Raw genomic sequence first — 24,244 nt, forward strand, 5'->3', positions numbered from 1 at the left:
TTTGCCATGGGAGCTCCAGCTGGAGAGAAACTGGCAGTCCCTCCTCCTCCTTTTGAGTGAGGCTTTCCCTGAGCAGAAGACAGTCTTGGGATCCTAGCAATAATCCTGAAAAGAATAGAATTTAAATTACATTTGCCTTTTTAAATTTACAAGTTATTTGGTTACAGAGAGAGATGAATTGAAGTAAATAAAGATAGTCATGCAATTTCAGTCTTGTATCTTTATCTTTTTTAAACTTTAGTCATTTTATTTATGAAGTTTAATACCAATTTGCTAATAGCACATAATGTACTTGAGACTTGCAGTGATTAACCTCTAAACTCCCTTTTTTTGTGGCAGCTCACCATGCCTTCTCCTATGCCTGAATACCTGAATGTTCATTATATTTGTGAATCAGCATCTAGATTGCTCTTTTTATCTATGCACTGGGCACGTTCCATTCCTTCTTTTCAAGCTCTAGGGTGAGTATGGAAAAATTTATTTAATATAATTAACTTTTCAGAGATATATTGCACTTATTCATCAATGTATCCTTTGCAGTGCAAAATATTTAGACTGAGCTACTTCACCTTATGTAAACTTTATATTACTTCTGCATTACATACATTTAAGCATTTTATGCTTAAATCTGCATGTTTCCAAAACATTATGTGATGTCTGTGTATTGTTACTGTGCTGGGCAGGGGGTTGGACTAGATGGTCTGTATGGCCCCTTCCAACTTTATGATTCTGTGCTGTTTATAGATTTGTCAGTAGTGACAAAAAGACAAAAACGTTATTTCAACAAAATTTGCTTGACTAAGAGTGCTCAAGCAAGTCATGATAGTTTGACAGCCAAAGTAGGAATGGTGAGATCCATGTTCAAATCCCACATTTACATTGGACCTTAGCCTTGGCTCAGTATGTGTTATGAACAACAACAAAAATCTTTAAAAAGATCCCAATCCCAGCAGTTCCCCATATCCAGTATTTGCATGTTCATTGCCTGTTCCCAGTGGTATGATGAGTTACAGTAGAGTAACTGAGACAGCCGAAAGCATCTCAGTAGCTCTGTGCAGTTTTCCTGTTGGGTATTTTTAACTGGAAAAATATAGTTTAATCCTCTTTAAAATCCCATAGAAACTGTGAAGAAAAGTCTAGTTGTATTTTTATTTATTAACTCACCATGGTCCGTTGCTGTATGTTTCAAACATTCACACAGAAATGTCAGCAGAGCCCAAAGTGGCACCCTTATTAAATAGCCACATTAACTAAGCATTCAGATCCCTGCATGTACATGCTTCCCTTACTCATCCCTGATTGGAGAATTTTCTAAATGGGCAAGCATTTAATACTGTATATGTATATGCCAAGAATGTCATGTTTCTTAGTGAAAAAGGTGTTATGAGCATGTTGAAACTGTCAACTATTGTGTAGCATTTAAGTTTTCAGTAATATAATTTTGTTCTTTTTTCTTAGGCAAGACAACAGCATATCATTAGTTAAAGCCTGCTGGAATGAACTCTTTACTCTTGGTCTTGCACAGTGTTCACAAGTAATGAATGTAGCAACTATATTAACTGCATTTGTTAATCACCTTCATAGTAGTTTACAGCAAGGTAAGATTAATCTTTACAAGGGTTTAAAGGGCTAAATTTTGCTTGATATTATTGGTCATTGTTTAAAAGGCCTAGTTAATAGTGCTTATATAAAGATATCAGGTTGATAAGTCATCTCTAAGTATGCATATCTCCAGTTTTAGGGTAATTTAAAAAACGTATAGATCTCCTTTCTGCCACAGCATGCCAAGGCAGAATGGTGTAGACACAGTGTAGGTGATAATCTTCAACATTCTTTGCCTACATAATATAATTAGGAGCATTACAAAATTATTTAAAAATGCAGTCTTCCTTGAAAGCTTACACTTGCATATATATTTTAATATAAAAGAGATTAAAATGAGGAAGAACAATAAACTCAAATACACGCTACTAATTTTGTTTTAATATGGAGAGCTTCATAAAGCACTGTGCCTGCATAGACGTTGTGCAGCCCACACCCAAATATCAGGGAAGGAAGTACTGCTGCTGTGCCATTTCTGACATTGCTTTTTTAAAATACTCTCCCACCTAGACAGCAGTGCATAGCAGCTTGGGCTCAGAAGATGTGTTTAAGGCATATTCCATTTAGCTGTCATACATTTTTTTTGATAACATTGTTTCTGCTTTGTATGCAATAGCAAATTACTTAGGCTTGTCAGAATGAGTGTACAAATTATTTACCTTTCCTTTTTATATCTGATGCTTAAATGCTGAAGTGCATTTAGAACTGTCTGTACAACGACGACAAGTTTTTTTAAAAAAAAAAACCTTTTGTACCCCGCCTTCCTCCCCAGTGGGGACTCAGAGCAGCTTTTATCATTCTCCTCGCCTCCATTTTGTTCTCACAACAACCCTGTGTGGTCAGTTAGGCTGAGAACATGCGAGTGGCCCAAGTTTATTAAAAACATGGATCTGTTAAATCAATTAGACAACCTCCAAGAGAATCCTCCTTACATTTGAATTGTTTTATGTTAACCAGATAAGCTGTCAGCAGATAGAGGAAAGCTTGTGATGGAACATATCTTCAAACTGCAGGAATTCTGCAACAGTATGGTGAAGCTTTGTCTGGATGGTTATGAATATGCTTATTTGAAAGCAATTGTACTCTTCAGCCCTGGTATGTAAAAATTTGAAACTTACAGCCTTTGACTTTATTTTTATAGTTTTATCTGAGAAGATTAGGCTTGCTGAAAAATTGCCTGTTATGTAAATTCTTGTAGGGCTGACATTCTGGATAAACCTCTTGACTTTATAGATTTCTGCTTAAAATAGATTTTGCATGCAATGTTGAATAAAGCTTTCAATTTTTGAGGATCTGAAACTTAGTTTGCATAAAACAGAAGAAGCTTCACAGGAGCAGGCACACATGGCTCAGTTCATACACCACTTTCAGCACAATATGGGATCTCAAAACTGTGTGGTCAGTGTTTTTAAAAGTTTTCATTGTTGCAAAGAAAATTGTTCATTTTCCTAATGTTCGGAAATCACAAGGCTTTTTTTAAAAGCTCCAAATTAAGTATTATCAGATTTTCTGATTTCTGAAATAGTGTTGAGATTTTGAAGGACTGAAATAATTTTGACTTTTGAGAAGTCACCCAAGTGATTTCATCCTAATTAACCAATAATCCAGGATCAATAGGACATGAAGGAAAGGAGAGGGTATTATTGAAAAAAGAAGCAGATAATGACTAGACCATCCCTTCTTCCTGTCATTCACAATGGAAAAATCTATCTTCTTTCCACAACTAGCCATTTCAAGCAGTGGGCAAGAACTAAGGGAGAAGTATTTATTGAAGGATTAAAAGGAGAAGAGGAAAAGGACCTGAGTTTGCTCACTTCCAGCCTCTCCCCTTTTCACCTCTGCATTGGTAACTGTATGCTCATCGTTGTATTTGTCTATGCAGTCCCACATTGGGGACTGTGCAGGCCAGCTGCAGAGAAATTTTTTAGCTTTAAAGCCCTGTAAAGTGGTGCTCCTCCCCACAGGGTGTTGCATTACATTTCCTTCCAACATGCCAAGCACTGTGAGGGTGGAGCACTCTCTTTCCCTCAGTTGTTCTTTCACCACTGACAGGAAAAGTTCTTTTATTTTGGGTTCCATGTCATGCCTCACATTTGGTGACACAACTAATCATAGTTTTTTGCCTCTATTTTGCTGGTAATTTGTCTTTTCAAATATTTCTCTTTAAGAAGCGTGTACAATGTGAGACCTAGATTACTCACACTGGCGAGCACAACGTATCTCCTCTGTCTAGGCAAGTCTCACAATGTGGCTGCCTGTCATCATTGACAATGATCTACTTCTAAGGCTAGGAGCAACTGTGCCTCATGCCTTAATGCTGCCCTTTGGGGAAAAGGTCCTGTCGAGCGCCCCAGCAGTTAAGCTAACTGCCACGCAAGAGCCTGCCTTCAGAACCAAGTCAACATTGGTGTCGCTACCTTCCCTACATCATCTCTGCTCCCTCGTCCATTGTTATTGTTGGAATGCTGTTCTTCAAAACCACTGGCTAAAAAAGCCAAGATGAAGATGAAGCATTTCAAGAAGACTTTGTCTAATTCATCCCACCATAAGGCATCTCATCCACCTGTGTCTGTTTACTTCCTGCCTGGTCTCAATTCCACCTGATAGAGACAATGAGGATACGGTCAAGTTATTGCTACAGACACTCTCTCCACCTTGCACCTCCTTACTACATCTAGGGGATGCGGATCCTATATCCGCCAAGGAAGTTGTGACAAATCAGTCCTCCGTGTCAGGGCTTGCCGCGGCTGCCACTGGGCGTGGCACTGGGCGGTCTGCTCCTGACATCACAGGGGGGCCAGGGACTCTGCAGGACCCTGCTCTGTGGAAGGAGGGGCGGTATACCTCACCCAGACTCCCTCTCAGTCCACTCGCTGGCCTGCTTACCCCCTGTATCCTCCTTCATCTCCTCCTTCCAGAACTCTCCTCCAAGCCTCCACCCTTGCATCCTACTGCTCTCACTCCACATCATCACTCACACCCACCACCTCAGAGCTCTTCCTAGCCACCTTATATAGGGCTTCCTTTCCCCGCCCCGTCCTCCTTCTAGGCTTGTGCCCTCTCCTGACTTGGCCCAGCTGTGCCTTCCCTCAGGTGTTTCCCTCCTACCACTAATCCCTTCTTGGCTTCCTTACCTTGCTGGCAGGGAGGGATTGAATGCGAGCCATCCCCAGCTGAGGTCTCCTTGGCCTTGCTCACGAGGAGCTGCCCCAGCCGGCTTCTGTGCTGCTGAGCCTGCCTGGCCTTGCTCGCGAGGAGCTGCCCCGGCCGGCTTCTGTGCTGCTGAGCCTGCCTGGCCTTGCTCGCGAGGAGCTGCCCCGGCCGGCTTCTGTGCTGCTGAGCCTGCCTGGCCTTGCTCGCGAGGAGCTGCCCTGGCCAGCTTCTGTGCTGCCTGTTCATTGATGCCGGGCGGGGCTACCCATCTCCTCCCCCAGAATGCCTGTGGCAGCTCCACCTGGAGGGGCTTGGCTCCTAGCACCTCCTGAGCCAGGCTGCTGTCCTCTAGCCAGGGTGTGGCTCTGGGCTGTAGTGGCTGCTTCTCCTCCTTGGAAGGTAAGGGCTCTGCTTGGGCTGTTGCTGTGTCCCTATTTCCCTTGCCTTGGCCCTTTTCCTCCAGCCTGCTTAGCCCCCTCTCTTCCCCATGGGGGGTGGGACTAGCTGGCTTCTCCCTGCTCCCTCCAGCCTTCTGAGGCTTTTGCCCCTTCCCCTTGGAGTAGGCAGGTTCTGCCTCTGTTTGCCAGACAGAGCGGTTGAACTGCTGTCTCCCGGCTGCCCCCTGCCGCTGTCTGTTGTCTGTCAGCAAGTCCGGGGGCTGGGCTGCTGACCCCGGACACTCGGTTCCATTCATGATTCCAGCACCATCATCAACCTCAGCCTCCCCCCGCCCCTCCGTTATAGACATCTTCTGCACCATCTGCTTGGACATCTCAGTCAGCTCTGTTCTAGCTGGTCCCCATATAGGAGTTCTGGTGCCATATTCAGTTCTGATATCCATTGGTTCCCAGCCCCATCAGTCCATTTTTCTGACTCAGAGGATGAAGAAATTGCATCCCAGTTAGACTTCACATCTGAGCTTATCTCCGACCCTGGCCATCATCTCTGCTACATGGGTTGGAGAATTAGTAGTACTGAGATCTGATTCCCCCTCCCTTCCCTACAAGGTGGTTTTACAGCTTAGTATGGAATTCTTGTCCAAGATTGTCTAAATTCCACCTGATACAGAACATCACATTGACTGCGTTTTTTCCACATCCATCGTCTGACTCAGAATGCACATGGCATAAATTGGATGTTAAAAGGCTTTTATTGTATTACCTAATTGAACAAAGGCTTTTTGTAAATCACAGGGCCTCTTTGTATATTACTCTGGACACTCAAGGGTCATAAGGTCTCTGCTCAGTCCTCATCCAGATGGCTGGTAGCTATCATTAAATTTTGTTACACACAAGCTATGTCACGTCCTGTCATGTTACATGCCCATTCTACTAGTATTCAAGCCTTCTCCACTGTCTTCCTCTGTGGAATTCTTCTCAGGGACATCTGTCAAGCTGCCACATGGTCCTCTGTAGACACCTTTGTACGTCACTCTTCTGTGGACATAAGTTCAAAGAAAGAATTAGCTGTGGGAACAGCAGTGCTACACTCCCTTTTCAGTTAACATACTCACTCCTGCCTGCCTCCATTGGTGAGTAGCTTGATATACTCCCAATGTGGGACTGCCCAGATAGATATGACAATGAAAACAAGGTTGCACTTACCTGTAACTGTTGTTCGTCAAGAATCTTCTGTGCAGGCACACATTCCCTGCCCCATGTGAGCTCTGTTCTTCCACTATTTGCAGAGCTTTCTGTGGGAAAGAGGGTGCTCCCCCATCATAGTGCTTGGCCTCTTGTTGGGAAATATACTGCACATGTGCCATGGGAAGAAATGCACCTTCACAGGGCCTTAAAGCGAAAAGACTTTCCATGGGTGGCCTATGTTGTCCCCAGTATTTGCCTGCACAGAAGATATTCGATGAATGACACAGGTAGGTACAACCTAGTTTTTTAACCTCATCAAGGTAACATTTAGCCTAGTAGTTTCTAGTACTTTAAAGAATCAATATTTGGGCAGAAGGATACATATAGTGTATTTTGCCATATTATAGACCAGAGCCAGAAAATGGTGTAAATAATAATACATCGAGATAGTACTGCATCGAAATTATCCAATCTCTTTTATCTTGTCAGTCCAAAGAAGATAATGTCAAGAAAAGTAAAGCAAATAATATCCTTGTAGTTTTACTTTCCAAGCTATTCTAACTGTGCTCTTTTGATTTTATATATTGCTGTATGGAACAGTCACAGCCTGAAGCTCAGAACAATGAAGTACAGCTCAAAATATATAATTGGGCTGAAATTTGTGGTTAGTGGTTACAATGATAAAAGTTGTGTTTGGGAAGGAGCAGGTTCTATTTGTACTAAAGAAAACAGAAACCACTGTGTTCCTGAAAAAATGCTTTGACAGAGAGGTGTTTTGCAACTTTATTATTGAAATAAAAATTAATTAAAATAGAAATTAAATTAATGTTTGGTAATAGAGCAGTTTCAGTGAAATCATATGAGGCTGTGACTTAGTTGTCATCAGTCTGCTGCAATAGTGTACAGTCCTAAATTTTGTTAAACATCCATGAGAGGTGGGATGAAGAGCAGGTGGCAGCAGTGGTGGCCACACAAGGGCCAAAAGGCAGTCTGCAGCCTCACTCAGCCTGTAAGTAGAAACACGAGTGGAAAGAGGTGAGGAGACAGGAAGGGTGGAGTCCAGTGCTAGTGTGGAGAGCACCAAGTGGAAGGGCAAGACAGAAAGAAGTGACTGTGAGGGATGGGCAAGCGGAGACTGTGGCAAATGGAGAAGGATAATCAGAGGAGACAGAAAGGGAAAGAAAGCATGAAAAGTACAGAGGGGCAAAGAGAAAGAAAAGAGGCAGTGAGAAAGCTAGAAAAGGAGAGGAGAAGACTGGCCGGAAAGCAAGGGAGATGACCTGATAGGTCCTGACACTTCTTCCTGGCAGGTTTACAGGTACAGGGGTGTGGTACCATCCATGTTTGACACTTCCATTTTACAAACAGGCTGCTGATAAACTCAAGGAATAGTTGAGAGGTATAGTACAGCCTGATTGGAACCTAGAAAGGAAAATGAGTGTTATTGTTAAGCAGCTGTTGGACGTACATGTCTTTCTGCTTTCCCAAGAACCCTCACAAACCAGGGTTATCTTTTTAATTCTAAACCAGACGTAAGCAAAACCCAGGAGCAATTCTCTTCTCTTGGATATGCATTAGTGAGGGGTTGTGTCTTATTTGGTCACTGAGAGCATGAAGGGATTGTGCTACTCCTGTCCATGCTTTGGATTCAGTTGGTCTTGAATATAGCTTGGGGCTAGCCTTGAAGAGAACTTGAAAACTTCAGTTAGTGCAGAACACTTTCACCCGCTCCTAATTCTCTCTGCCTTCCACCATGGGGTATAAAACCTTTCTGGGCGCCAGCATGCCTGATCATGGCTCTGGGAGGTTGTCAGGGACAATGTAGGTTCTCACTCTGTGGAAGGAAGGGGGGAGTATATATCACCCTTGCTCCCTCTCAGTCCACTCGCAGGCCTGCTCAACCTGATGGAGTCCCAGCTGCCTCCTCTTACTTCTTGCCTTCCACAGCCTTCAGCCTCCTGGGCTCCTCCAGGCTCAATCTTCCTCCTCGCCTCCCTCTTCCATACTCTTCCTCCTTCCAGCTCCTCTCTCACTCTACCCAACTCCATCACACCAATACACAATCCTGCTCCTAACTCACCACCCCACCTTGGGAGGGAACTTCCCTTATATCCCTTCTCCCATTTCCAGCTCCATCTGCTAACCACGTGCCCCAGCCCTCTAGCCATGGCCCTGGCTGTCCTAGGCAGCCACAGCTGTGGTTGCTTCGTTGGCTGCTCTGGGCAGCCACACCTGCGTTTTCTTTGCTGGCTGCCGGGCCTCCTCTGCTGAATGCCCCAGGTAGCCCCACCTGGGGCTGCTTTGCTCCCAGCCTCATCTGGCTCGTTAGTTCCTTCTAGCCTGCCTGCAGGTTAAGGCGTGGCCCTATGCTGCCTTCTCTCCACTACAGGTAAGGTTGCTGGCTGGCTTGCTGCTGGCTGGCCATTCTTGCATCTTGTGCCCTCTCCCACCAGTAGGGTCCCCTCCTGGCTCTCCTCGTTCCCCCTGTCTGGGCTCCTAGGCTCCCACTGGAAGGCGGGGCTAGCTGGCTTCCACCTGCTCCGTCTGACCTCTGAGGCTTTGGTGCTTCTCTCCCTCCCTCTGTTGCTGTCGGGTTTTGGACTGGGGTGTCAGTTGGGGCGGCTGGGTGACTGTCTCCCGTCCCCTCCTCCAGGTAAGTTCGGGGGCTGGGCCTCAGACCCTGAACGTTTAGCACATAGAACAACGCTTCATTGTTCAATAATGTAGCTTGAATTTTCTAATCTTAGTTTTCTGCAGATCCTGCACAATTAAAATAACAGTCTGTTTGCATTTGAGATTCTCTCTTAATGGTGGTTTTGTTTGTTGCCGACTATTTATGTGTCTTGTATTCAGAGCAAATCTAACAATAGACTTATTTTAGATCATCCAGGCTTAGAAAATGTGGTACAGATTGAAAAATTTCAAGAAAAAGCATATAAGGAGTTTCAAGATTATGTAACAATAGTATATCCAGATGATACCTACAGGTATGTACCTTCAGTATAAATATCTTGATTTTTAAAATATGTTTTCCCCCCCGAGTTGTGCAGCTTGAAAATTTGGCAAGCATAGAAAAGATTTATTTTCTTTTAGTATAAAACTGGAGAAAGATAATGTCACTTTTGCACACTTGGTGCCACCTATATCATAAACAGTGTTCTGATCCTTACTTTCTACTAACAGGATCATTCTTACTATGTGCAGTCATATTAAAATTAATAGGGCTGAACCTAGAAATGAAATAAACGACCTGATTCTATATAAGCCATTGCTCTAAAGCAAGAACTTCAAGGGCTGAGTGCCAGACATCTACTGGCATGACAGCACAAATGGTACTTCATGAGCTTGGAGCCTGTTCAGATGTTTCTTACAGTAGAGGTCAAGCCAGTAAGAATCTCAAGAGCTCTTACTATACATTTATGTGAGCACCATATCTCCCTGTTACTGTGATAGAATACCCAAATTCTCTTAGTGAGTGAGGGAGATACAGTATTTAAAAATCACACCGTACAGCTTGAATCAGACATCATTTTGTTGCTTTTATTCCTTGGGAGCATTTATAATTCTAACATCCTTTCTTGGTTGTTTTCTCTGTGCCATACAGCATCTAACTAGGCACCAAGCCTGCTGCTAGTATAGGAATGCTTTAACCTTTTGCTGTAGTGCAAAAAGGGGGCATTGCTTTATTGTGGTAGTAAAGCGTAGGTTTCATCTGTCTCCTGTGCACACAATCCTATCTCTATTTTGCTCAGCTCAGTATGTTTGGCTGCCTCCTGTTGGAGAGAGAGTATTGAACCTGTAGAAGGATCTTTGGCCTAATCCAGCAAATAATTCTTATATTTTTATTTTCTTGTGGATTCAGGTCCATGTAAGTTGCAAATACTGTTGCAAATATATGTTCGCCAAATCTAACAGTAACAAAGAATATAGTTCCTAGAAAGCTGGGCTTATCTCTTCCCTGACCTGCCTGGATGCCTATCTGTAGGATTTATTAATAAATAAATCTTGGCTTAACTCTGTATGTGTGTATTATGTGCCATCAAGTCGCTTCCAGATTATGGTGACTCTATGAATTAATGACCTCTAAAACATAATATCATTAACAAAGTTGCTGAGGCCTCCCTTTACTGAGTCAGTCCACCTAATGTTGGATCTTCTTCTTTTCTTACTGCTTTCAATTTTTCCTAGCTTTGTCTTTTCCATTGGGTGATTTTCCCATGATGTGATGAAATAACGATAGCCTCAATTTAGTCATTTTTGCTTCTAGGGAGGCTTGTTAATAACATTTCATGTGCAGCATCTGAAAAAAATTACTTGATTGGCTATCTAAATGTATCCTCACTTCATAATAACAACAAATCTAAATAAACAAAATGCCTATTAATGTTAGTTTAACCCTTAATAATTTACAGCTGAGAAATGTTTTACGCTTTTTACTAATTAATCAAAGAGATTTATTTTGCATGTAAAATTGTGCCACCCTTTTGTCAAATCTTTCTTCCAGACTGTCTCGGTTACTTCTCAGATTGCCTGCCCTGAGACTGATGAGTGCTGCTATCACAGAAGAATTATTTTTCGCAGGACTAATTGGAAATGTTCAAATAGACAGCATCATACCATATATTCTAAGAATGGAGACTGCAGATTACAACTCCCAAATAATTGGCCATGCTGTATAAATGTTGAACCACAGATTGTATACCATGGCAATCATGGTGATGTAAATGTACACTTATCTCCAAGAGATAACAAGAAACTTTCCAGTGCAACAAGAAAAATAAAAGAAGATGCAACTTTCTCTCTTCCTGAGCATTTGGGAAACACAGCAGAATAGCTTGAGTGATACAGGATGACTTTTTATCTGGTTTTCAAGAACTTGTACATTACTTAGAATCTAATGAAAACAAAGAGTAGTTCATCCTATTTTTGTAGCTTAGCTGTATCTGGAACACTGACATTAAGAACGCCAGACAAATGTATGAAACAGTCTTTGGTTGGGGAGAAACTTCACCAATACATTTCAGCTTGATGTTTGAAAAAATAAATTGACTTTTTTCCCTCTGTTGTGTTTTTAGTATCTTGTTTCTACAAATTCAGTTTTGTCAGTTTTGATATATGTCTGAAATCCTGAACAAGCCATTTTATTTTCTTCTGCAACATCTTAAGATTTTTTTGCTATCTTTCAGCTACTTTGAACAGAAATTTTTGTTCAACCAACTTGGCATTTTTCAAACATAGGACAGCTGTGAAACTGGCTTGAAGATATTAGCACTCCAAAGTACTTATACTATTTGGTTTAATTCAAGAAACCAATAGATGTCATGTTCAGAGTTATGATTTAAAATTAAAAGTATTATAAATATTTTAATGGCATCAGGGTTTTTTTCTGTGCTAGAATTTAAGTTGTGCAATATTCTTATATAGTGCCAGCTCTATTTTAGTCAGATGTCCCTTCACACAGCTAAGAATCAAATTGACTAATGTTAGAGATGCCATTTCAGTCCAAGCATTTGAGCCAATTTACCACCTTTAGTGGACCTCCAGTATCAGTCTTGACTCTTCTTCAAGATTTAGATAAGTTCTCAATGCAGTTGTTTAAAAAAAAGGGGGGGAGGGGTCAGATATATAAACCAATTATGGAATTTATGTTCATTCTGTTTTCCTGAACAGTACTGAGTACAGAATCCTCTTTACAAGTTTTATGTTGTCATAATATGCTTACTGCTGAACACCTTCAGTCTTTGAACTTTTTCCCCAGGGCACTTCTGCTTATTAAAGGGTTTTTTAAAATTGCCATATAATAAAGTTAACCAAGCACCAACTTCAAATATCAATTTACTGTTATCAAGAATGGTCCATGATTTTTTTAAAAATAACTTTATTTTAAATCTTGATCATACTAACACAACTGCCTCTAGTTGAGAGTTCTTGCTAACAGGTCTGTGAAAAGGGCTTTCTATAATTTGAAAGATAGGATTCTTTGCATCAGGTTTTTCTAAACTGATTGAATTAGTCTTACATATTTTATTGCATCCCCTAACAATAATGAAGTGAAGAGTTGCATTTCCCCCAAAAAGATACGTGCGTGTGCGTGTGTGATGCGTGAAACTACGTGCACACATAAGAGTTGTATTATATTTTCTTGATTCTATATTAACAGGTATATATTGTAGTTACAATTTGAGCTGTTTTAAATCCTTCTAAAATGTCTACTGCATTGTACATCTCCCTAATGGGCTCAATATATTATTGTTATACTTATTTCTTTCCGCTATCACTGGAAATCAATTACTTTTTCATTCCGTTCCATTTTTGTATAAATTTTATTTGTAGTTCAGTTGTAGCATAAGCCTCAGAATGTTCTAATTACTGTCTTGCCATTGTATAAAAATTTCTGTAAATGTCTTGAAATCTGAAGAAGTGTAAATTCTATTTTGGCTGTATTTTTAAAAATAAATTGTAATTTTTATTATGGAATGCAGTTATATTAATCCATTTTTTAAAAACATCCAACTTGACTTGAAACTGTTTATAATTCAGATTTGTAATGTTAATATTTTGGATCAGATGCATTCACTTCGCTACTTCAATTTTTTAACTGTGGCATATCATTAACCATTTAATTTTGTTGTTTTATGTCTGGATCTAATTAGAGAGAGAGAGAGACAGAGATATTTTAAAAATCTCTGAAAAGTACCAGATAAACTGCTGTATTTAATGAACAGAATATATTCCATAGTTTGCTGTGCCAACATATATATAACATAGTTTGTAACAAATCCAAATACAATTCCTGATTAAAAAATTAGTTTACTGAGACTATCTCTCAAAGGTAAATAGAGGCATAGCAAATATTATAAGGAAACTTGTATTTTGTAGTAGTCTTGGAAGTTGTATGTTGAAATTATGTCTTCCAAATATTAATTCCTGTATATAAGTATTTTAAGAATGTTTTAGGTGTAATGCCTACATCTAAATCTATATATACATTTGTCCACACCAAAATCCAAAAACAAAAGCTATTTAGTACCTTTTATTAAGACCAACCAAAGTAAAATGACACAATAGGCAAGCTTTGGGGTTCTCCAGAACTCATAATGCTTAAGGTTCAAAAACAAAACGGGAGTGACAAAAAGGGATCTAAGCCATTAAGTAGTGATTCCACACACATTGGATAATGCACTTCCAATCCTCTTTACAGACCATTTGGAACTGAATTTTTCGAGTGTGAAACAAAAAATCCACTTCCAAACGATAGCTAAAGTGCATTATCCAACGTGTGCGGAATCAGCCATTGTAAGGCTCATTTATCAACATCTTGGGTAGAACAGTCTGCACATTTCAGTGAGGTTAATATTAGATTGCAACCATTGAATTCTGGGAAGAAGCAGCCATCCAAGTGAAAATGTAGTGGTGGTCGAAAGTGTCATCAAGTCATAGCCAACTTATGGCAACCCCTGCAGGGGTTTTCAAGGCAAGGGTCAGCAGTTAATCAATGTATCTTTGACTAGGACTAGTAAAAGCAGATTTTAGAGTGCAATCCTAAGTGGGCCTGTTCAATGGGTCTTAGAATTCAAGTGGTCTTAGGATTCCACTGTTAGTGTGAGAAATAGCATTAGGATAGCCAGGTAAGCTTGATCTCATCAGATCTCAGAAGCTAAGCAGGGTCAGACTTGGTTAGTAATTGGATGGGAGACCTCCAAAAAAGACCAGGGTTGCAGAGGCAGGCAATAGCAAACCACCTGTTAGTCTCTTGCCTTGAAACCCCCAGCAGGTTTTGCCATGTTAGCTATGATTTGATGGCACTTTCCACTATCACGATAGCAAATTAAGAGGTAGGCAGAATAATCTGAGTTACCATATTTCAGTTTCTATCATTAGAGAGCTGCAGTAGCATAGCGGTTGGCCTGGGAATCAGTACTCTGCTGGTTTGAATCCCACTACTGCCATAAGCTCAGTAACCAGCCTGGGGTAAACCAGTGCTCTTAACCCCAGCTGTATTCTGGTGATAATCACATACTAACTTTGTCCTCCACTCTGAGTGGGGTATTAATCTGTCTAAAAGCAGTATATAAGCACAGTTACTATTACTAGGTGACCATTTCCTATTTATGGTATGTGTGTGTTCTAATACTCAGTTTCCTTTTGGAAATCAAAAACAAACTGGCTAAGGAAGTGAACTAAAGTTTTTCGAGGTTATCCCCGTGATCCAAATCTTCCCCTACAGGATTTTATTGTACTATTGAGCCAGCCAGTTCTCCCTCCCATTTTCAGCATTCTATGTTTCCTAGAATATGTTCAGTCCTTACCAGGTTGTTTGGAAATCATGCAAGTCTGACAAGTGTATCACTAGCCTCTATTATTTGCTTGCAAACTTCTGCCAACAGTAACACTCTTCCTGTCAACATGGAGATTTAGTTTATCTATTATGGCTTATAGTTTACAGCATCCTTCTCAATTTCCTTGTGGAAATATAAGGCATTCTCAAATCCATGAAAACCATGAGTGTATGTATGTGGAAGAATGTCACTACATCTTTTCCTAGATGTTCTCCTTGGTCGTCTTTCTCCTAGCTTCTAAAGCCAAGGTCCCTAATATAGTACCCATGGGCACCAGGGCACCCACTGACTCCTTTCCTAGTGTTTTTAGAAAGTGGGTGAGGCCAGGTGATGCTTTGGTCCAGCAGGGCTTGATTGACCAGCAGAGACCTGATTGGCTGTGCAGATTAAAATGAATCCTGTTGATCAGGGTTTATGCCTGAAATGTTGAAATGTTACTGTTAGTTAAGTGTATCTCTTCCTCTTTGACATTTTGTGGCTGGCCTCACTTCTCACGGCAGCTATTTTGTGGTGGTGTCCACCATCCTGTGCTAGAAGTAGGCTCAAAAAGATTGGGAGCCCCTGTTCTAAGGGTTGGCTTCAAGTTTTCTATCCTGTTGCAGCCCCCAAGGCTGCCTGCCCTATTTTTATGAGGCTCCCTCTTACTAAATTGCTGCTGCCAAACTTGGAGAAAACTGGAAACCACAAAACCCAAGTCTGAAGGAAGGAAAAAAGAAATAAGAGTTGCAAAGATCCCACTACTGTAGGTGTAAACAAAATCAGATCCACACAGATAGGGAGAAGTAGGTAAGGCGGGCATGTGCAGTGTTCTGAAAGAGACATTTGTGCAATATGCTTTTTAAAACGTTATAATAGGGTGTAGAGAGCAGTGTTTATGGGTTCTAGGAGAAAAGGGAAGAAGGTGACACACATGAGGCTGCAGAGACACCAGTGGATGGTGAAAGAGAGTAAGAGTGGGCAACTAAGTGTTTCGTACCTGTTCTCTAATAGAACCCTAAGCACTGGGCACTTCTGTATCGTAGAATACTTCTGATGCACAAAAAGCATAAACTGAGTTGACAGCTTGGATAACAGAGAAACAAAGTACTTTGCTGCAGGTACAAAGTACTGTTTAATAAGCATCCTGAGATGAGTATGCAGACTTGGGGTGCTGTAGAGAGAAAGAGCAAGCGAATGGAGCATGTGGAGAGAGAGACAGTAAAAGAGAAAGCACAAGCAGAAAATAAGCAGTGTGGACATGGTTTTGACTGAAAAGGGAGACTGAAAAGAACACAAAATATTTCCCTGTGTTAATATAGTGAGAGAACCCCGAGTTAACAAAATGTAACCCTCAGAATTGAAAATGTTTTCAATTCTGTATCCTTGGTTTATATAGATGGTAGTAACTTGATTCTTAATGCCTGGTTCAGTAAGACAGCGAGCCTATATAGAGTTATATAATCTTTCATTGTATGTGCATCAAGTAATTCTCATGCTACATTCAACACATGTACAGCTGAACATATGATTGACACCCCCCCCTCATTTATCCAGGAACTGGTGGTCTCTGGTGTCATTTATAAAGCGAACATGTGCCGGCTTTTTCATATAAATACACACATGCACATGCAGGATGTACGCGCATTCACTGATTGATTTTAATAGGCTTAGACTGGAGTAACTTCCCTGCTCTATCCCTCACAAATAGCGTGGCTTTCTTCCGTTCTTCTGCCATATACCATCACCCCCAGCCCAATCAGCAAAATTAAACCTCTAACCCATTTAGGGAGACCGACGCAGCCAGCGTCCAACCTACCTTTCCATTCACTCAAATGCACCTAATTATTTTCTAAGCGGAAAGACGGTCTGCCCGATATTAAACGAGTCGTAAGCCTCACTGAGAATTCAATATACTGTAAACAAATTTATTTACTTAGGATTCAGAATACCAGGCGATTCAAAATAAAATAAAGACCAGTCGCGCTTGTGCCTTAATTCCTACATGATGATTGGCTAACTTCAGAGCCACAAAAGCAAAATTCTTCTTGAAAAACCTGCGAAATTAAATTCTAGAGGCAGACCGGACGCGGGAGAGAAAACGCACTTTTCTTCTGTCGAACTACACGATTCGCGGCCTCATCGGTTGCTCGGCGTTTCTCCAGAGAGCCCGAATGTGTTAATCTATCACTTCTGGGCCGAAGAAGGCGGAGCCTAGAGCTGCCGCTGCGCAGTCGTCGTTTGTCAGGGAAAGTCAAGGCCGTTCGGTCACCCCCGAGAGTCCTGAGGAAAATGGCGGAGTACATTCAGGTGGCGAAGAGGGCCTTGGCGCAGCTGAGGGGGCACGGCGGCCTTCGCGGTGCCGTTTGGCAACTGCTCAGGTAAGGGGGCGCTCCACGCGCTACGCTGTCCGGAGGGCTTGGCTGTAGGCTGCAACAGAGTCGGTGGGGCGGGAGCGACGAGGTGGCTCTTCGTGTCGAGTGAGGTTGGCTTCTGGTATCCTAGGAGTGGGCGAGAAAGTTGGCCGAGGAAAGGCCTTTAGCCGACAGTAGATACCCGCCCCCTTTGGAGGAGTGTGGGGCAGGGTGATTCCGTTGCCGGCTTATTCGGGGCAGGGAGGGCGGAGTGTTGTCAAGTTTGTAACTAGAAGAAGATAGAGAGAAAACTATTCCTCTGACATGGGCTGTGAGCAAAGCTGTCTTTCAGACACCTTGGGTTAGAAACTTCCTTGCTTGCACTAAAAGTTGTTCCAAGGTTTAACCTTGGTTGTATGCATTGCTGTTACTAGAAGATTTTAGTGAAACCTTTAGTCGTTGTGAGTTATCTATAAAGTATAGCACTTTAGGTTGCAGTCTTCGGTATGCATAATGGAAAGTAAGTCTTTGGGGAATAAACGTCTTTCGGACTGGGCTAACAGTGTAGAAAGTGTTTAATAGCCAAATCTTAAACCTGTGTATATCTAGTAAGTTCTGTGAATATTATGAGGACTTATTTTCAGTTTAAATGTCTTACTTTTTTTCTTATGCATTTTTTTCACTACCATCACTCCAATCCAAAATGTTTGATCATCTTTTGAGTTTGAGAGCTGGAGCTGAAAGATGCCTTTTTTTCCCTGTGGTGTGGCCTGATAGGATAGTTGAAATTGCTTTTCTGTTGGGAATTTGCAGGGTCAATGATCTGAAGATTGGTACATTAGTAGGCACTGACAAATATGGAAACAAATATTACGAAGACAACAGATACTTCTTTGGTGAGTGTATATTCCTAAGTAATTAAACTATTCTAGTAAATACATTAATGCATCTTTGTCCAAACGAAAGCAGCTTCTTCGTGATTTTCGTTGTGGTGAAATCCCTATTTAATTTTCCAGAAGAAGGCTCTGAGAGTGATGAGACTCTGTGTTGTATCAGGTACATGGGATTTTGCTTTTACACGTCGCAGTAGACTGCCATTTTACCCAGTATGGGAATATGCAGGAAAAAAGTGACTGAGTTTTAAACTGGGTAGTAGGAAGGATGCTTTTCATCTTCTTACCATGTCTGTTGTAGCCAACAAATTTATTTAAAAAGATAACCTAATAAAGTAGATCCCATTTACCTATCTTTGAATTATTTATTGTGAAAAGAGAAAGAAGGCTTGAAGGTGTCATGGGGTTGTATGGAAGAATACTGTGTCTGTTGATCATAACTGATCTCCCTGTTGTTATTATGTGTATGTTGTTGGAAATTAAAATGGAGAATTTAAACTCTTGGGCTTGTGTAACTAAAAAAGTACAATGCATTATGTTAATTATTTGTTTAAAACTTTTGCCTTTGGACCTTTAATTCAGCTCCACATTACATTGCCTTTCAACTATTACTTCAGGAGGGCTCTAGTCACAACCAACATCCCTCTTTTCTCTACACACACACAGCTTCAGGTGTTCTTTACTTTACCCAGGTTTATACCACCAGAACACCTTCCCTGTGGCGTTTGAATCCTGCTAATCCCTCTTGTTTTATTTTGCCATGTTTGTTGTTGTCTCCCTGACTCACTCAAAATGTTCTTGCTGCCACCAAAGGTTTTTGCCTCAGAAAGGGTGTGTTGTAGAAGATAGTATGGCAGAATGGTCAGTGTGTGAGGGTGGTTGTGAGGTAAAAAAGAGATCCTTTCTTGCTTAATCAGAAGTAGAATTTATAGGTATATAAGCATGAGGGTTTCAGAGTATAGATAAGCATATTGGTTTCAGAATAGTTCTTAAGCTTGGTGGTTTCGACAACAGTTATATAGTCACACACCCAAAAGCAAAGACTCATTTTCAACTCAGATCTTCACTAACAGAACAAACACTCCCCTCATCCAAACACACATAGATTGACTCAGGCTTTTCCACACAGCTTGCTTAACCTAGATAGAATGAGACACTTTCAGACTTCTATACAGTTTGCCTGATTTAGACAGTATAAACAGAGGAAAATTTCTTTCCGTGTATGTACAGTCACTTCTGAAATGTACATGAGTGTTTATATGAGAGCATATTCAGAGCAGCTTCCCAATCCATGTACTCCTCAGTTTTCCTGTCATCGTACTTGAAAGAAATCTAGCACCAATGTATATGTTTCCTCTACATATGTTACAACTATGTAGAAATATGATATTGGTCCATATCTGATTGGCTTTCACTGCCTGTTACCCTACATTCTTGTCCTGCCAAAAACTGAAAACGTTGAAAATGAGTCTTGAAAGCAGAAGAAATCAATGCAGATAAATCTATTCTCTGCACTGACTTTAAGAACACCTTGGAGATGTGAGGTGCAGAATTCCATATTCATGGTTAGTAAATTGAAGCTAACGTTTAATAAAATTAACTTAATACAGTTAAATGCAGTGTATAACAATTATATTTACCTTTGTTTAAGGTCGTCATAGGTGGGTTGTATATACTGAGGAAATGAATGGAAAAAATACATTCTGGGATGTGGACGGAAGCATGGTTCCACCTGAGTGGTAAATTAACTACTTGAGTTTCTTTATTCATGTATTGTAACACCTTTGTGAAACCATTAATAGATTAGCATTAGCTACAGATAAAAGTGAGAAAATGAAAAATTTTAAACAGTTCATAACTCTCTAATCTTCTGCCAGATACATGGCAGATACATCTGAAAATGTGTTTCTTGTTTGGGGGGTAAGGCCAGTATCAAACTAAATGTTATGGTAAATTATATTTGCTGCTGAAAATAGAAGCTATGTGTTAGTCACTCAGTCTCCTCTTATTGTATTTTACTATACCTCCTAGTTAGGGGAAACACATAATGGTATGTCATATGTTATTTCCCCATGGAGCACTCAGTAACAAGGTAGTGGGGAAATGTTATGGTGATACTATGCTCAGTTTTTCTCTAACTAGATGCTGCCGTGAGAGAAGAAAAAATGATGTGGCTCTTATCAGTAACAAACATGCATTTATTATAGTATCTACTATACACTAGGAAAGTGCAAATTCTACCACACATTCAGTCTTTGAACCTCCCAGTTCAGTCTGTTGACTTTTCTTCTGCAGGCCTTAGTGTATGAGGACAGTGTTAACATAAAATCAAGTATGACTGTGTGATCCGCTCAGATTTCTATGTATGCATGCTTCTATAGTAAAATTTGTTACACTAAGCGTTCCTCCCCCCTTTATGTGTATGTTTGTGTGTGTGTGCACATTTGTGACAATCAGCTTGAACACCTATTTCCAGTCTCCTGTTACCTGTCCTATTTCTGCTTCTATACTAATCAATGGTGATAATGTAGAGATTAAAAAAGAACAAAAAAGATTAGATCTATAGAATTTTTAGATGAGACACAACAGAAGAAAATTGTCAATCGAGGCACTGCGAAGTATATCTGTGTCCCCTCTCTCTAGCCACAAATCTGCTTTGCAATGCCTCTGTTGTGTATTTATTTATGTAATTTATAGTTCGGTCTCCCCACAAGTGGGCTCAGAGCAGATTTACAACATAAATACATAAAAACGTGGGTAGCAATTGTGTAGTACAGCTTTAAACAAAAGGCGGCTCATATTGCACCCTACATCTCAGCACCTCAAGCCCACAAGGCAAGGTGGTTAAAATTCAATCAGTGTAGGGTTGAGCACATTCCCCTCCTCACGGGGAGGGGCCAGTTGGATTATTCGTCTGCCTCAACCCCCACAAACCTAGTGGAACATCTCTGTCTTACAGGCCCAGCGAAATGATAGCAGATCTTGCTGAGACTGGGCCTCTGTGTATATGATCAGGGGTTGAATTTTCAAGTATATGGTAAAATATCAGCAAGATTTGAGTCCAGTGGGATCTTAGACACCAAAAAGGTTATCAGAGTATAAGTTTTCAAGAGTCAAAGCTCCCTTCTTCAGATACAGATCATCTTTATAAAGAAAACTGTTGTGTGTGACGTATCCTTGAATGTGTGCTTTGACTTTTTATTAATCTTCCAATGCCCTGTAACAATCTTCTACATTGTCATACAATAATTTCTCCAGTTACTGAATAATCTCGTTGGTGGGTTGGATCCAGCAAGAAGACACCATGCTTCTGTTAGTAAACTCATGTTGTCATAATTTACATATAATTTAAGATTCACTGTCATAACCAGTATAAATACTTCTGTCAGTGCAGAATACAGATGTCAACACTAAGGAGAGAGTGTGGGTTTGAATGAATGAAACAGATTCCCCTTTGTTTTAGTGTCAGACTGACTTCTTTTTTTTTCTTCGCTACCATCCCACCTAACCATGCCAGTTAAAGTGTTAGACTTCCTAACGCTGAATAGATGGCTGATTCTTTTCCGTTGTGCTTTAACAAAATGCTGAGCATGGTAATTCCAAAATAGTAATGTAGCCACAGCATTGCCTCCCAGTCCTCTCAAAGCACCTTGAACTTAAGCTTTAAGGAAAATAAACATGCATTTCTCTCTTATACTCATGTTTCTTGTGATTAAACAGTTTCTCAACTCAGTGTAAATAGATGTTCTTATAATGCAGATTCACTTTGCTTGTGGTTTCAAGTACAGATAAGGGCAGTCTTTGTGTACTTAAAGTCCCATAACATGGTAGATGAATTGTTCTGTTGTATTAATAAACTGTCTTCTTGCTACTCCTTTCCTATTTGTACATGGGGTCCATGATCCATGAGCACAAGAATCAGGGATCTTTCCCACATTCTCCTCCCCCAGCAGTCCTTTTTGACCCTGGGAAAGTTGAATGTGGGGCATGGGGCCTTCTTGGGCTGTTAACCAAGACGGATAAGAGACCTGGAGGAGATAATCCTATCTTTCTGCTTCTCTGTCAGCAAAATTACCTCCTGGGTAGGTCACCAGCCTGGTTTTCCCAGGATCAGAAGGGACTTCTGGGAGAGATTTTTGATTATAAGTTTCAGTTTTCAAATTACTTTCTTTGGAACAGTCTCTCTGAAGTTACTAGGACTGCTATGCAATAACTTGTAAATGATATTTAATGTTTTAAAAATCAATTTGATGGAAAGTACATTGTGTGAGTAGCACAGTAGTGAATTGTCAAGCTGGAAAATCATATTCCCAACTGCAAACACAAATTACCTTATGTGAATGAGTGGGATGAGGGAGCATCTTTTTGTCCCATATGTAGAAAATTAGCAGTGTTTTGAAGTACGTTTGTCAATATTATTAAAACAATAAGAAACAAATATACATGCCCTGAGACAGCAGAGTTCCTCTATTACTTCCACCCTAATTAGAATGCATTTAAACATTTTACAAACATGTATCTGAAAGCAGAAAATGTAATTTGCCTAAATTATTTGTAGCTCTAAAAATAGCTTAGGTTTTATTAAGGATTTAAATGAAAAAAACATGACTGCCCCACTGTTTTCAGTGTTGTCTTACTGTAGTTGCTGCCATTCGATTAGTGTGGAAAAACGTTTTTGGTGTAATGGCATATCTAATCTCATTATGGTCCCAATCTTTTCTGTGGGGAAGGTGAGAGAGCTTCTGCTGATTTCTAGCAGTATCACCTTGCCTTGCAGAACATGTCTGCATATTGAGAGTATTACACACAGGATTCAGATGGAGCAGTAAACATTATTTGTACATAAGGCAGCTTCCTATAACTTTAGAAACATTTGAGATAATTTTCTGCTATGTTGTTAAATATCATGGTATTCATATTGGCACATGAGAATCAGAAAAGTATTGAGAAGGAAGGACTTTGGAAAGTAATGCTGTGTAATAAAATACTGAGTCCCTATTGTGAGCTGGGAGTGCGCTCCCAGTAAACAAGTGCTAATTCTCTCAAGCTTTATAGCACCAATATCATCTTTAGGAAGGCATGGGGCTGGGGAGGGAGAAGATAGCACTTCATTTTCCCAATTATCCACAGCAAGTTACTACCTTGTCAGTGGTGACTACTACTGATCCAGCAATTGCACACATTGTTTAGATGTTGGATGCAAAGAATCAGCCTCTGAAGTTCTTCCCTCATTGTCCTTTTGTGTATACAATGCGGAAAAGAAATGCTTCCACCTTCATTAGACAGGACATTATTGTAATATCAGCCTTTTGTGTTTGCCTTTAATAGATGGAAAATAATCTTTTGAGGGTATATGAAACTGAGAGTAATATACTTGAGACTGAACAGAAGGCTCTGCTTGACCAACTGTTTAGAATCTAACTATTTTTGTATGGTATAACTTTTGTCTGTTTAATGTGGATTGTTTTTTAACCCATGTGTATGTGGATGAATGTCATTTAACTGTGTGCTTTAAAAGAATTATTAGGACAATGTTAGTATTAACATGAATGTGGTTTCTTTTTAAGGCATCGTTGGCTTCACTGCATGACAGACAACCCCCCAACTACACACCCACCAGTGGCTCGTAAATTCATTTGGGATAATCATAAATTCAATCTAAGTGGCACTCCTGGACAATATGTACCATATTCTACCACCCGTAAGAAGATACAGGAGTGGATTCCACCTGCTACACCTAGCAAATGAATGGGAAAGAACTTGCTGATTTGCCAAATGTTAATTATGTACTGTGAAATGTTGTATTTAAAATAAAAGCCTTTAAGCAAAAAAATTTTTGAGAAATATTTATCATAACTGACCAATTAATGACAGGAACTGACTATCAGATAGTAAGCATATGGTATATCTCTTTGTAGAAGTTCTTCAGCACAGCAACCCATGGTGTTCTAATATTTATATTACCAAACGTGGCAGTGTGGTTAGGACATTAATTCATATTATTGCTGCTGTGAGTGTACAAGTTTTTGGGAATAACAGTACAGTCTTTTCTCATGCTTCTGATCATGCCTCTTTGATGTAATCTTTTGAGGATGTATGAATGTTGGGTACTACAATAAATATCCAGTTAAAGCAAGTTGATAATCACTGCCATTTAACAGTTGATCTAGAAGAGGAAAAACCTGAAGTAGTAAGCTTTTCTTAAGTATTCAGTGAAACTAATAAGATCTCTGCACATGCTAATGTCATGCCCTCAAAATTTGGGAGTAGTTTTACATTAAAATTAATCAGTATAGTGTCTGGACTAACGTTTTTGCTGCTTCATCTTGAAAGTAGTTCCA

General features: G+C 40.4%; 2 protein-coding genes across 5 annotated transcripts in view; both read left to right on the plus strand.

The window, feature by feature from the left end:
- Positions 1–12,818, plus strand: part of NR2C1 (nuclear receptor subfamily 2 group C member 1) — a 55,939-nt gene extending 43,121 nt beyond the window's left edge. For 3 of the 4 annotated variants that reach the window (XM_054987870.1, XM_054987872.1, XM_054987871.1), the window contains 5 exons: positions 340–461; positions 1,459–1,598; positions 2,560–2,697; positions 9,223–9,328; positions 10,846–12,818. In XM_054987870.1, coding sequence (XP_054843845.1) covers positions 340–461; positions 1,459–1,598; positions 2,560–2,697; positions 9,223–9,328; positions 10,846–11,020 — 681 coding nt within the window. In that variant the 3' untranslated portion in view covers positions 11,021–12,818. Of the gene's footprint in view, positions 1–339; positions 462–1,458; positions 1,599–2,559; positions 2,698–3,329; positions 4,821–9,222; positions 9,329–10,845 lie in introns of those variants that run through there. The other variant, XM_054987873.1, reaches the window with a different exon arrangement.
- A 4,062-nt stretch (positions 12,819–16,880) lies between these two features.
- Positions 16,881–23,736, plus strand: NDUFA12 (NADH:ubiquinone oxidoreductase subunit A12). The gene is made up of 4 exons (XM_054987875.1): positions 16,881–17,037; positions 17,824–17,906; positions 19,555–19,642; positions 23,471–23,736. Exons 1-4 carry the CDS (start codon positions 16,949–16,951, stop codon positions 23,649–23,651), a joined length of 441 nt encoding a protein of 146 aa, XP_054843850.1. The 5' UTR covers positions 16,881–16,948; the 3' UTR covers positions 23,652–23,736.
- The last annotated feature ends 508 nt before the right edge of the window (positions 23,737–24,244 follow it).

This window comes from Eublepharis macularius, chromosome 9 (genome assembly GCF_028583425.1).
Source record: "Eublepharis macularius isolate TG4126 chromosome 9, MPM_Emac_v1.0, whole genome shotgun sequence".
Taxonomy (NCBI): Eukaryota; Metazoa; Chordata; class Lepidosauria; order Squamata; family Eublepharidae; genus Eublepharis; species Eublepharis macularius.

Coding starts and splice junctions, on each gene's coding strand:
- NDUFA12 (XM_054987875.1), top strand. CDS start 16,949: ATGGCGGAGTACATTCAGGTGGCGAAGAGGGCCTTGGCGCAGCTGAGG. Junction 17,907..19,554: donor AGACAACAGATACTTCTTTG/GTGAGTGTATAT, acceptor CCTTTGTTTAAG/GTCGTCATAGGTGGGTTGTA. Junction 19,643..23,470: donor AGCATGGTTCCACCTGAGTG/GTAAATTAACTA, acceptor TTTCTTTTTAAG/GCATCGTTGGCTTCACTGCA.